Here is a 12770-nt window from a genome sequence, read left to right as displayed (position 1 = left end):
TTGAGTCTCTGCCGGCGCCGGAGAAATCGAATCATTCGCGATTGGACTCAGGTATCATGGCCACTATCAATATCAAAATCATTCGCGGTGTTCGCATGTTCGCGGTGGTTGTCACGCAGTTGGAGTCTTTTCCCCCGCGGCAGCAGCATAAGGTGAAACAACCGGAATCTCAAACTTCCCATGGATTCTCACTACCATTCTTCAAGAAGAAAAGAGAAGCCTCATAGTTGCACTATGAGAATGAGAATACACTTCTACTTCAAGTTCCTTGTATCACATGCTTGGTGTCAACGTACTTGCATTAAAATACAAAAACCATGATAGACAAGAATATGAAGCAGTTTACAAAGTAAACAGGACTAAATTCTCGCAGACTGCAAGATATGCTTTTCCAGAGCGTTTTACTAATAGAAAATTTTGAACTCGATTTAAATTTGCGTACAGCAATGGGGTTGTAATAACTCGCATTGAGCAAGCGTCAACATTTAGAAACAACATTAAGAAAAAACAACAATTGAGGTCGCTCATAGCGAATCAGTTCCACCGCCCCTGCATTCAATCCTAGTCAACGGACATGACGATCACTCAAAGGCCCACACAAGCGTAGGTATTGGCCCATAGACCGGTGCAGCTAGCCCCAGCAGCGGGGTTCCACTTGATGAAGTTGGCAACGGTGATTCCATACTGCTTCGAGATGGAGTCACAATTCTGGCCGCTCTGGACGAAATGGAACTTCTTGCAGTTGGAAACCATGCCGTCTTGAATAGGCTGAGGCGTGGTGTTGGCCGGAGGCGGCGTCGTACCTGAGCCACCAGAAATGCCGGTGCAGAGATAGTACCCTGCCCACATACCAGTACAAGCGGTGCCGCCGATGCCCTTATTCCAAGTCGCAAGCTGAGCAACGGTAACACCCACGGACGAGGCAATGGTACTACAAGTATCGCCCGCCTTGACGAGATGCCAACGGTTGCAGTTGTCAACCATGCCGTCCTGGATGGGCTGCGGCGTGGGGTTGGGCGTGACCGTTGGAGAGGGCTGGGTGGGCGATCCGCCGATGATGCCGGTGCAGACGTAGTATTCAGCCCAGATTCCAGTGCAGGCAGCGCCACCGATTTGCGTGTTCCAGGCTGCGAGCTGAGCGATGGTGACGCCGTTCTTGGAGGCGATGGTGGTGCAGGTGTCGCCGGCCACCACCTTGTAGAAGCGGTTGCAGTTGTCTACCATGCCTGGCTGGGTCGGATCAGGAGTCGTAACACCATTGGCTGGCGTAGTGGGCGATGGAGTGGTCGCCGGCGCCTTCGAGGTCGTCGTCGTCGGTGTCGGAGGAGTTGGCGGCTCCGGGAAGCCGGAAGCAGACTCAATGCAATACGAGTAGTCCACTTTCCAGTCCCCGCACGTCTTGATGGACGGATTCTGCCATGATTGTTAGTCTAGTGCCAAGTTTGGTATAGTCATGCCGGAGGTTTCAGTCAAGCTCACCAGTGCTGTTAGTTGTGCAGCAGAGATCCCCGCAATGATGAGGACCGTGTCGCAGCTGAGGCCGTCATCAGAGTTCCACCACAGGGTGCAGTCGCTGGGTGCGTTGGAGTCGTGGTCGTAGAAGGGCACCGAGCTATCGAAGCGGCGGGGGGCCAATCTGTCGACGCGCTTCACACTGATGGCGGTGCCTTGAGCGACAAGAAGGCCAAGGGCGGCGAGGACGGAGAGACGAGGCATCTTGCAACACAGCGTTCCGATTCCAATAATGTTCCTGTCCAGTGTGCATATGAAAAGACGAGGAGGAGACGGTGTTGTCGAATGATACCGATGGCTCCTTATCTACCCAGACACGCCTTCATCTTGATAGCACGACAATGAGTATGTCCGCTGGCGACAACTTAACCATGCCCATGTCAGACTGTCTTTTGACGAGGTTGAATGAGAATTCCATTCACAATTTGGTACACGTAATGGCTTCAAGCCAAGATTTGCGCGAATTTGATTCTTGCCATCGGTTCAAAAACATCCCGGCTCTCTGAGTCTTGATGAGTCGATCTCAGCAACTCAGCACATACAAGCTTCCTCTTTAGGTGTATCCGTCGTCGGTTACATGCTTCTAAAATGACCATGCATCTTTGAAAAAAGCACCGCCACGAACTTGCAGAGGCTGCCTAGAGCTCCTCGTGATGGAAAAAGGGAGGCCCCTCATCGGTTATCCGGGACTACCCACCGGCGTAAGTGGCACAGTTGACATGGCTAGGAGGAAGAACCAGGGAAGGCTAGAACTCTTATTTCCTGTTCTGCGAGATCAAAGTCATGCTACATCGATTATGGAAGACTTTTCTCGTGATTCATTATTATATATGTGTCAGCCTAGATACTGCTTTGCATCATGACATAGTAGCTTGCCACCTCGGATAAGAAAGCCCACCAATAGCCAATCATAAAGCTCATACCAAGATTGTAGAATCTGCAATGTCTCATGCCAAGTTGGGACCTGCTTTCGAGTGGCAGCGCTTTCGGGGTCCATGCATGATCTGTACGGTCATTTGGTAGTTGTGCACATCATAAAAGTAAGGCCAGGTACCCGCACTCTACATATCCAGCGGTTAGGGCCGAACCCAGCCGGTCATTATTGCCGAGTTCCGTTACCAAGACCAGGACGCCACTCGACCGTTTCCTTTCTTGGTGGGGTGGTATGCTTAACGGCTAATGCGGAGGTGGAGCTTGGGTAGGGCGGAGAATCAAATCAAGTGTATGTTGGAACCACTTGGCACGCTTTGGCGTCCAAGTACATACCTGACGAGGCTTTCTCGTAAACCAACCGTGATGCTGCACTGCGCCGCAAGTTCCCGCAATCACCTGAGCTTGTGAACGTCTGGTGACATGGCCATGACCCACGCGAGGCCTCTTCGGTCTGATAACCTGCATTCTAACATTGACGCCAATCCCAGACGCCGATACGAAGATAGTACATGTAGACCATGATCGGATGTCTTTCTAGATGAGGTTTGAAGACTCCCGCGTCAACCACAAAACAGTGTTGAATTCGTGTTACTATGTATGGTGACGACTCAAAGGAAGTTGACTGCGGCTAATACGAGCGGAAGTAGGGCCCAGCCAACCACAAAGCCTGTGGCACATCCCATGCTCTCCTTCCGTGGGCATGGTGCAGTGATTGTCTGCCACTCGCCCTCCTCGCACCTCAGTCTCCGTAGCACCGCGGCAGACACGTTCGCCGCGACCTCCTTAGCAGCTGACTTGAATACGCACTTCGGATTCACATCTGTCTCGAAAACCGGGCATGGCTTGTCGTGAGAGTATGTCTTTTTGAAGTCGGTGATACGCACCGCAACCGAGGCGTTCTCGTCAGACGCATCGCATGAATTGGCGGCAGCTTCTATATCAGGACGCTGCGCACCGTCAGCTGTTTGAAAGAAGATTCCGCGTGAGGCGTATCCGGGTCCATTCGACCATCTGGACTCCGTATCGTTGTTGGTAAAGCATCGGTATGGGAGTTTGACCTCCCATAAAAGCTTGAAGGAGTCTGCCGTTCCGTTGGTCATGTTGACGGAGTCAATATGAAGGTATCGCGTTGGCGGTGGGGAATCCATGAAATCAGTTCCAAGTATATCGCTGAGCAGGCCAACCCATCGCCATTTCCAATCGGGTCTGGTCTCATTGAGGTCGTCGCCGATGGACGTCACGCTAGCACTGAGTCCGATATCCAGGGGCCAAACAGCGTCAAGATTATTGAAACCGAAGACGATGGGAAGTAGCTGCGTCGGGGAGTACGTCTCGTTATCGCGTGGGAAGATGAGATCGACTTCCACTTCGGCAGGCAGCTGTCGTCCAGCGTTAACGACGTTGGCTGCGACGAGAAGTCGCAAAGTGGAACGGAAAAAGCTGAGATTTCTCATTTTCGCGGTGATTTGGCTGTGGATGGAAGAGATGGTGGATCGTGGTGGAGGGAATTTGAACAGATGGGAGGGGCAGAAGAGGTGAATGCTGTAAGAACCTACGCTTGCATATGCGTGACTGAGATGAAGCCAAGCCTCAGGTCGGGTGACGGAACAGCAGCCAAGACTTTCCGCTCCGCGCTCCGCGGGCCGCAACCCCGAATAGAGGAGCGATACTCTCTTGCAGCCTGCTCGCTAATACGGGGGAGCGGAAATGAGCAAAACTTTTGAGCAAACCAAAGCATTGTTAAAACGGTTCCTCATCAGTCCTCGCTTCTTTTGCGACCTTCTTGTTTGAGCAACATAAGTCATGAGTTGTGCCGCCAAGGCCATGAACCTTGCTCTCTTTTCAAAGCCCACAACAATTAATTTACACATGGTTGGGTCAATTTAGCCGAGGGATCGACCCAGGGCAGGATATTCGTCTGGTCCGTTATTACAACAACATCCAACAAGCTAGCTCCTTCCTCGACGAACAGTTACCGTATCCAGCGACTGTGCCATGTTGATGCAGAGGAGCTAGAGATGGCCGCAGTGGCGATGGCCTCAAAGTATCAGCGGGGGACTGGGCACAGGGTCAGCCTTCCGAAATTGAAATTTGTTGTGTAAGTTGACGCCGAGAAATAATCTAAACCCCGCCTAACGCTCTCCCAACTCACTGGAAGAGATAATCAGCGACTGGGAGAATTTGATATCATCGATGGTTGGCTAGGCCTCTTTGCTGTGCTTGGCCAGACTCATATAAGAACAGCAGCGACCGAGGTTCTTGACAGCACCTCTACTTGCTGCGGCCCCTTGCCAGTCTTTCCTTTGACATTATTTGTCTGTTCATTCACTCTTTGACCCTTCTCTCGCCAATAAACGCTATCTTGGTCTTACACGATGGGCCAACGCTACTTCCTCCCCTTATTGGGATTGGCGAGCTTAATTCCTCGTTCCATAAATGCCTTGGCTCCGCTCAGGGACCTGTGCCCAGTGACCTGTCTTGAGGCTGGGTCGGATCCGTCAAACTGGACTGTCGTTGCTGAGTTTAAGCAACTTGAGGCATGCCAGAGGCCGATGGTGCTAGACTTCTCGGTCAATATACCTGTGACCGACAAGCAGCAGATTCGGGTCTGTAATGTTTTTGTCAACGACTTCGATTACCACAGCGCCTCAGCTTTGTCTTCTCCTACGAATGAGACCATCACCAGGCAAGTTATCCCTGAATTGGCATGGACACCTGCCACGTCTGGCAACGAGATTGGTGGCAGACTCGTGGCACAGAGCGTGGAGCACTTGAGACGTTACCTCGCAAACAGCCGCCAAACCAATGATCGCATCATGCTATTCGGCACAGTATCCGGCACCACTGCCGGTGTCTATGTCGGTGCCGACCTGGTGGGATCTAGCGTCGCAGGACATCTCTTTGACTCTTTCCTCGACAATCTCTACGTCACTGGCATCGCCGATTCCAAGTCTTCTCTCGTCCAGGTGTGCGATGACCTCACCGGCAACGACATCTTTGGCCTCATTGCGGTCTCAAGCACTGACTTCGGCATTGTTCATGATGCCGTCGGACGCTGGTCGAACGGGACCTGTGTCGACACCTCGTCATACGCGAAAACTATTCAACTCAGTGCCACCAATGTTTCCACGATCAAACCAGAGATCCCAACAAACCCAACAAACGGCACAACACCCAACAACTCAACCGTTTCTGTCAGAGGCTTTTTGCGACCACGCGCAGACTGCCGGACCGTCACTGTTGATGATGGGGATGACTGTGGCAAGCTCGTCACCAGATGCGGCGGCGGTCTCACTGCCGCCAACTTCTATAAGTACAATCCCGATTCGAAACTATGCTCAACGCTTCAGCCTGGCCAGCGTGTCTGCTGTACCGCCGGCGAGCTGCCCGACATCCGACCCAAGCAGAACGCGGATGGGTCCTGTCACGCCTACCAAATCAAACAGAACGACTTTTGTAACAAGATTGCGACGGCAAATGGTCTCACTGTGAAAGAACTTGAAAGCTTCAATCAAGACACCTGGGGTATGTACTTTTTCTGTCATTCTTATTTGTGAGAATTTCTTCTACACTCCTTCTACACTCCTTACTTGCCGTCAATCTTATCGTTGTGAACCTCTTTAATTTTTGTGTCACTAACGGGCCGACTTGCTAGGCTGGAATGGGTGCGATGATGGCTTCTGGCCTGATAATTGGATTTGTCTAAGCAAGGGCACGCCGCCTTTTCCCTCGTCCATCGCCAATGCTCAGTGTGGGCCTCAGAAGCCTGGCACGACGATGCCGAGCGGATCTGCATCCAGAGACTGGGCAAAGCTGAACCCTTGTCCTCTGAATTCATGCTGCAACATTGTGAGTCTGAGGAATTTCCTTACAACTATCCATAGCCAACTGTCTTGAACTTTTCTTCTTTGAAACTGACCAGAGCATTCAGTGGGGACAATGCGGCACGACGACCGACTTCTGTATCGACACCAACACGGGACCTCCGGGAACAGCCAAGAAGGGGACGTACGGTTGCATCTCCAACTGCGGCATGACAATCGTCCAGAGCGGTCCGCCGGCGCAGTTCATCAAGCTCGGCTACTTTGAAGGTTTCAACTTGGGCAGCAGAGACTGCCTGAACATGGACGCCACACAGGTCGACCCCTCATTCACCCACCTTCACTTCGCTTTCGGCATGATCAGTGATAAGTTCGAGATTTACCAGGAGAATGAACTTGCTGAGTTCCAATTCAAGCAGTTTAAGAAGATCAAGGGTCCGAAGCGCATTATCTCATTCGGCGGTTGGGTCTTTTCTGCCGAGGCTCCCAACTACCCGATCTTCAGGAACGGTGTCAAAGCTGAGAACCGAAATAAGCTTGCGGACAACCTTGTGAAATATGTCGTCGATAATGATCTCGACGGACTGGATCTTGACTGGGAATATCCTTCTGTAAGTTCACACTTACAATCTTCTACAGGGACGTCTATTGACCTCATGAATAGGCGCCCGATCTTCCGGATATTCCAGCAGGAGACGTCTCTGAGGCTACAGACTACTTGAGGCTCCTTGCTCTTCTGAGATCCAAGCTTCCCAAGGGTAAAACGCTTTCAATTGCCGCCCCGGCTTCTTTCTGGTACTTGAAGCAATTTCCAATCAAAGCTATGGCGGAGCTGCTCGACTATATCGTCTACATGACCTATGATCTGCACGGTCAGTGGGACGCGGGTAACCAATGGGCTTCCCCCGGATGCCCGACCGGAAATTGTCTACGGAGTCACATCAACCGCACGGAGACCATGGGCGCCTTGACGATGATCACCAAAGCCGGTGTACCATCGAACAAGGTGCTCGTTGGTGTTAGTAGCTACGGCAGAAGTTTCCAGATGGTCGACCCGTCTTGTACCGGACCCAATTGTCAGTTCACCGGCGACAGAACGACATCGTACGCTAGGAAGGGCCGCTGTACGCAGACAGGGGGCTATATTGCCAACGCTGAGTTAAGTGAGATAGGTGGTCGCACCTGGACTGACACCGAAAGCAACTCCAATATCATGGTCGACGGTGATCTTTGGGTTTCATACATGGACAACGACCTCAAGGAAAGCCGCACCCAACTTTACAAGCGCTACAATATGGGAGGCACCATCGACTGGGCCGTGGACCTCGTCAAGTTTCACGATCCGCCCAATTACGGCATCGACTATGAGGGCATCGACCTTGGTCTTAGTTGGGCTATGGTCAAGCAGGGCATCAAGAGCGGCAAGGATGTCGATACGATTGGCTGCGAAAGTTCGCGTGGACTTCGCACTGGCACATGGGTTACAAAGCAGTGCACCATACGACCAGTCACCATCCCATCGGATTTTACCCCCACTGAAAGATGGGAGGCCCTTGGGGCCCAGGATGCCTGGACTGACGCCGTCCGGGTATGGCATTCATGCTACCAGAAGAAGACGCGACTCAGCTTCCATCAAGCTGTCGCTGAATTTCTCCATTTCGACTCTGACGCCGTAAGGAGTGACCTGATCTTGGTGGGTAGTGTACAGTGTTTGGGCTAATGTTCTTTTACAGGATTGCGATGATCTGGCGGCTGCGACTAACTGCGAAAGCTCCAAAGATTGTGTTACACACAACACCGCCGATGATGAGCCTGAGTTCCATACGGGGGCTGCAAGCTACGAAGTTTGGAACTCGATAGCTTCGCTCCACCGGGTAAGTTGATTTGAAGGGTCCGAGCATTCGCAAGAAGTATGCTATACCCTTCGTGCTATGTTGAATGCTGACGAGTCTTGCTTTCAAGATGATCAAGAACTACTTCAATGCCCTCATCAATGCTGGAAACGATTTAAAAGGCAACCATGAAGACTTCATCGCCACTTTTGCCCCAAAAAGGGATGATGGAACGGATCTTTTCAACCTCCTGTTGACGCTGATACCTATCCCTATCAACACAGCAGCAGCACGTTTCTTTGGAGGAGGTAATTTGAGCAGTCGCTCCGTTATCCAATTAGTTTCTCTCTGGAGCTTTTGCTGATAATCTGACAGCTTTCATGACAAAGGTTTTCTTCCAGAGTCCTGGCAAAGCGAATGCATGGGAGGCGGCAACTTCTAATATTGTGAATGCGGGTGCTTCGATTGCCAAGGACGCACTGAGTAAGGCCTCGGACAACCGAGCTGAGGTGTCGTTCAACGCAATCTACGACACAATCGTCACAAGCTGGAAATCGCAGACGAACCTGTTACTTGTGAAGCTCTTCGAAGGAGACGAACACAACATCAAGATTCTTACTGATCTCATCTCGGAAGGCAAGATGATCAAGGGAGGACAGACCAGTAGAAAGCGAGCAGAGGAGTACGACGGATTTACAGCAAGCTGGAAACAGGAGAAAAATATCGAGCGGGCATTCTATGCGGCTGCCATCCCCGCCGCCTGGACCGCCAACCGACCCGCGCCCGTTGTCGTCGATTTTGGCAACAGCTGCGAGATCGATGCGCGCGATTACTTCACTGAGGAGCCGAAACAGTACAACGTCGGTTGGCGATGTCCCAATGGACACTCATACATCCTCGCGGGCGTACGAGATGGCCCGCAAGGCTCATGCGGCCCGAACAATCCAGGGGATGGCGGCGGGTGCAACCCGACCCACAAATGGACTCTCGACATACTGGATGGTATCGCCCAACTTCAGGATGGCGACCTGGGCAAGTGGGGAGGCGTCACGGTGGACGACCTCATTATTGGGTGAGTTCAAGTCTAGACTCATCACTGCTGGAGTCGGCTTCTACGACGCCGGCCTACATATACACTTACGTAGAGCAAGACTGACTCTGACAGTGCGGTCAATACGTTCGAGAAGAACGGCAGAAAGAACGTGATGGATGCTACAGTGGGGGCGCCGGACATCAAAGACAAGTCCATCGCCGACGAATACAAAGGCTCAAGGATGGATGTTCGCAGGGGCGGCCTCATCCGCATCCCGGTCTGTAGTGCGGAGGAGGCGACCGCGAACCTCAACAAGGGCCGTCAGTACTACGGAGATTCGCCCAACTATCCCTGCAACCCATGATAGCAGCTTGCCTTCACAGATTCTCACCATAGGTGCATGAGGCGAAGGCTCGTTATTTTGACGGAATGACAGGGTTGGGTCTCCAGAAAGTAGTACGTGGAGCGATCAAAAAACCTAGTAGTAGGACGTGTCTTCACCTCTCTTTGCCTTCATGTACATACTTTGCCTAACAGGCTTCCCTATGCAATATCACACGAATGAACCTCTGACTCAAGTACCGTTCGCTGGCTGATGCCATTCCTCGCCATTGATTGTGGTTGTCAAGGTGCCATTAGCGTCGAAAATGTTCGTCATAATATCGATCAAAAGATGAAATCCGTCCGGGCTAGTCTTCTTGGTGCCATTGTTAGGACCTGTCTGAACAAGGTCGGAAGACCAATCAACCTGCTCCAGCGTTGGCGTCGGATTCCTTGCCGTGACCTTCTCAGTCCCAACGAGTACGTTCACACCATCGTCAGAAAAGTCATGGTACTCTACTGCGACAGATTCTGGCAAAGTCCCATCGCTCTTTGGCGTGATAGTGATGTTCGCCCAACCCCCGACTTTGCCCTTGAGTGTGAAGGTCCCATTCAGCGGCAACGGTCGTGCAGGAGGAGGGTCGCCAGGGGCGTATGGTGTTGCCCACGAGATTATGTCAGGCAAACATTCCACAGGCGACCGACTTTGGGATTTGCGGCTCGTGAGATGTGCAAGCATCATTCGCTCAGTTCGGCCTCCGGGTGCTGTGGATTCATAGCATGGGAGAGGGTTCGTGCCACCACAGTCCGGAGATGTGGGAAGGGCTTGCCAGTAGACAACGCGAGTGCCATCATTGGACCATCTCGGGTCGGCACGGCCGTTCCATTCCGGATCGTTGATGGCGCCACCGCCTGGGACACCGTCTCCCTCTGCGTTGAGCTTCTGGCCAAAGTATGATCCCCGATCCCCAAAGCCATCGATAAGCCAAGGCTGAAAGAAGCGACGCTGGCCGTTGTTTCTGGTTGAAGATGTGGCGCTACTGCTTACCAGGTCCGTCAGGGGTGGTATGCCCCGAAGCCCGGCCATGAACATCTGCCGCCCAGTACCGCGTGTGTCCATGGCGACAGTCCACTTGTCGTCCGGGGAAACATCGACAGGGTCGGTATACTCAGGGTGAGCTGTAAGCCTCCGAACCTTTCCGGTTGTGAAGTCGGCGGCCATCACGTCAATGTTAGATGACTCGATAGGATAGCCAATGAATGTGACCTCCTTGCCAGTACCGCTGAATCCGCGAAGCTCACCAACAACAATGGCATCGGGGTTAATCCGAAGTTGGGTGCTATCTTCGGGATCGATCTCGATGGGCTGTGGCTCGTTGACGTTGAAGAGAACGTTGACGTTCGTGAGATCATAACGAGGGGCGAGTGGCTCGCCTGTAGATGGTGCTGGGTTGAACTCGAGCCTTCCAACATATCCGTACTGGTCCACCTTGCCGCTCCGGACGGTAAAAGAGCTCCATCCCAGGTGCTTGTCGTCCGGATGAATACGAAGTTCTCTGATGCTGCCACCCACTCCAGATCCGTCGGCTGAGGTGTTCCATCGGATGGGGTAGACGTGAATCTTATCGGGGGTACACTCCTCGCTTGTGAGATCGGCTTCGCACTCGATGATGTTGGGGCCTGCAAGCAAGCGCTTGTTGTCGCTGAAGCTTTGTGGGTAATCGAGCAAGTCGCTGCGGCCGACAGCATTCTCCTCAGGGACACCACAGGTTATGCACTTCCATGCATCGCCACTAGGAAAGGTGGTGTTATCCACTTTGACAATGATCAACTGTAGTCCGGTGTAGATGCTCGCGGGGTCAGGGGCAGCAGGGGCACCGGTGAAGTTCACCGCTGCTACGACGTGAAGGTCATCCGGCAGGAAGTCTCCCGACTGAAGGCCCGTAGATTTTCCAATGCATCCTGTTCTTCGAGGGTTGATTTCATCAGTGCATCCGCCCACGCCGGTGTCTGCTGTTACAGGCGGCAGGGGGAGTTCGGTGACGGTGACAGGTTCCGGCGCGGGTGGCGGTGGGACTTCAGACTGCCGCCCCAACAGACCAGAATCGCTCGTCTGAAATGCGCTGACAAGATTTCCGAAGCGAGCTTGATCTTGTGGTGGAATGGCATAAGTGAGACCGACGCAGATAACGCCAGCGAAGAAATATTCGAAGCGCATCCTGGGGGATCTTGATTAGGAGTGAAATGAAAGTCAAGAAAAAAAGCGAAATGGCCCATGTTGGCCCAGACACTTTATAACTGACCCTCCGACCCCAGATTTTCAAATTTCCCTTAGCTGGTCAGCAAATATGCCTAAATGCCGAGAGATCTTGCGGGGTTTGGGACGGACGTTTCTACGGCATCCCATGCAAGTTGACGATCTACCCGAATTCCGAAATGACGGCAGGGAAAAGTATACATCATCCAATGTCCTCACTTAGGGGGCAAGCAAGGGCGAGCGGCTACCTACGTACGTTCGGGGGCTGCGGCAGTAGTCTGAATGGTCAAATTTTCGTATTGCGGTGCCGAAAACTCGCTCGGGGCGGGGCCGCCGGTATACGCGGGATGAGTGGGTCAGAGTACGGAGGATACGCCGGCTATACGCGTATAGGCCCCACCGGGTGACGTTTGCTACGGAATTGTTTTCGGTTCACTGTTACAGTTTTCGTAGAAAGTCTGTTGGAAATGTCACTTCGGGTTACAGCCGAATTTGGTTGCTTTCTTGTGACGACTTCGATGGCAGCTTGTGAGAACAATTTGGCACAATCGTAGCATAGTAGTGCAAAGCCCCGCGGCCCCGGTTGTGACCTGTGCAACCAGATTGTGGACTGCCGCGGCACCGGTGATTCTTCGGCGCTTCAATTTGGGTCAACCAAAGTCTACTGGCTGCACGAGTGCAAGGGATTCGAAGTGGGTGATGCACTAAGGCGTGGCTCGTAGAGCACCACGAAGACGGCGATGCGAGAGAAAGTCTGTCCGGCCGCTTGGATCTCAAACTATGCTTGCTGTGAGTAGACTGCCCGGAGCCGCGGCGTTGGTTCTTTGGGGTTAGAAGTTGATGTTCCGGTCTGCGCGGGCTGCTTCTGTTAAATTTGATGTTTTTCCAGACTGGGTTTACTGTTCAAGCCATCGGACGGATTAGCAGACACGTGCAGCAGCCGCAGCATGAACTTGAGCAGATTCCCGAGAGTGTTATCAAAGCCAGATGAAGACCAAAAGGCGCTGGAACTTTCCGGTTGTGACAATCTTTGGTCAAATATGCAAAGGGCAAGGCACCGA

The 12770-nt window shown here is 52.5% G+C and overlaps 4 protein-coding genes across 4 annotated transcripts; 1 reads left to right on the top strand and 3 right to left on the bottom strand.

Annotated features, from left to right (window-relative positions):
* Positions 1-585: 585 nt before the first annotated feature.
* On the bottom strand, positions 586-1716 carry CGCS363_v010169 (LysM domain-containing protein; the record flags this gene model as incomplete). Its single annotated transcript, XM_036642018.1, has 2 exons — positions 586-1413; positions 1480-1716. 2 exons carry the CDS (start codon positions 1714-1716, stop codon positions 586-588), a joined length of 1065 nt encoding a protein of 354 aa, XP_036492997.1.
* A 1337-nt stretch (positions 1717-3053) lies between these two features.
* On the bottom strand, positions 3054-3899 carry CGCS363_v010168 (uncharacterized protein; the record flags this gene model as incomplete). Its single annotated transcript, XM_036642017.1, has 1 exon — positions 3054-3899. One exon carries the CDS (start codon positions 3897-3899, stop codon positions 3054-3056), a length of 846 nt encoding a protein of 281 aa, XP_036492996.1.
* Positions 3900-4997: 1098 nt separating this feature from the next.
* Positions 4998-9495, top strand: KTXA-7 (Killer toxin subunits alpha/beta; the record flags this gene model as incomplete). Its single annotated transcript, XM_036642016.1, has 8 exons — positions 4998-5970; positions 6101-6294; positions 6377-6877; positions 6931-7938; positions 8000-8140; positions 8229-8406; positions 8474-9170; positions 9264-9495. The coding sequence occupies 8 exons, from the start codon at positions 4998-5000 to the stop codon at positions 9493-9495; spliced, it is 3924 nt and encodes a 1307-aa protein (XP_036493005.1).
* Positions 9496-9705: 210 nt separating this feature from the next.
* On the bottom strand, positions 9706-11670 carry CGCS363_v010166 (uncharacterized protein; the record flags this gene model as incomplete). Its single annotated transcript, XM_036642015.1, has 1 exon — positions 9706-11670. One exon carries the CDS (start codon positions 11668-11670, stop codon positions 9706-9708), a length of 1965 nt encoding a protein of 654 aa, XP_036493004.1.
* Positions 11671-12770: the final 1100 nt, after the last annotated feature.

Source organism: Colletotrichum siamense (genome assembly GCF_013390195.1).
Source record: "Colletotrichum siamense strain Cg363 chromosome Unknown KSG_Cg363_contig06, whole genome shotgun sequence".
Taxonomy (NCBI): domain Eukaryota; kingdom Fungi; phylum Ascomycota; class Sordariomycetes; order Glomerellales; family Glomerellaceae; genus Colletotrichum; species Colletotrichum siamense.
This window is presented reverse-complemented; position numbering and strand designations above follow the sequence as displayed.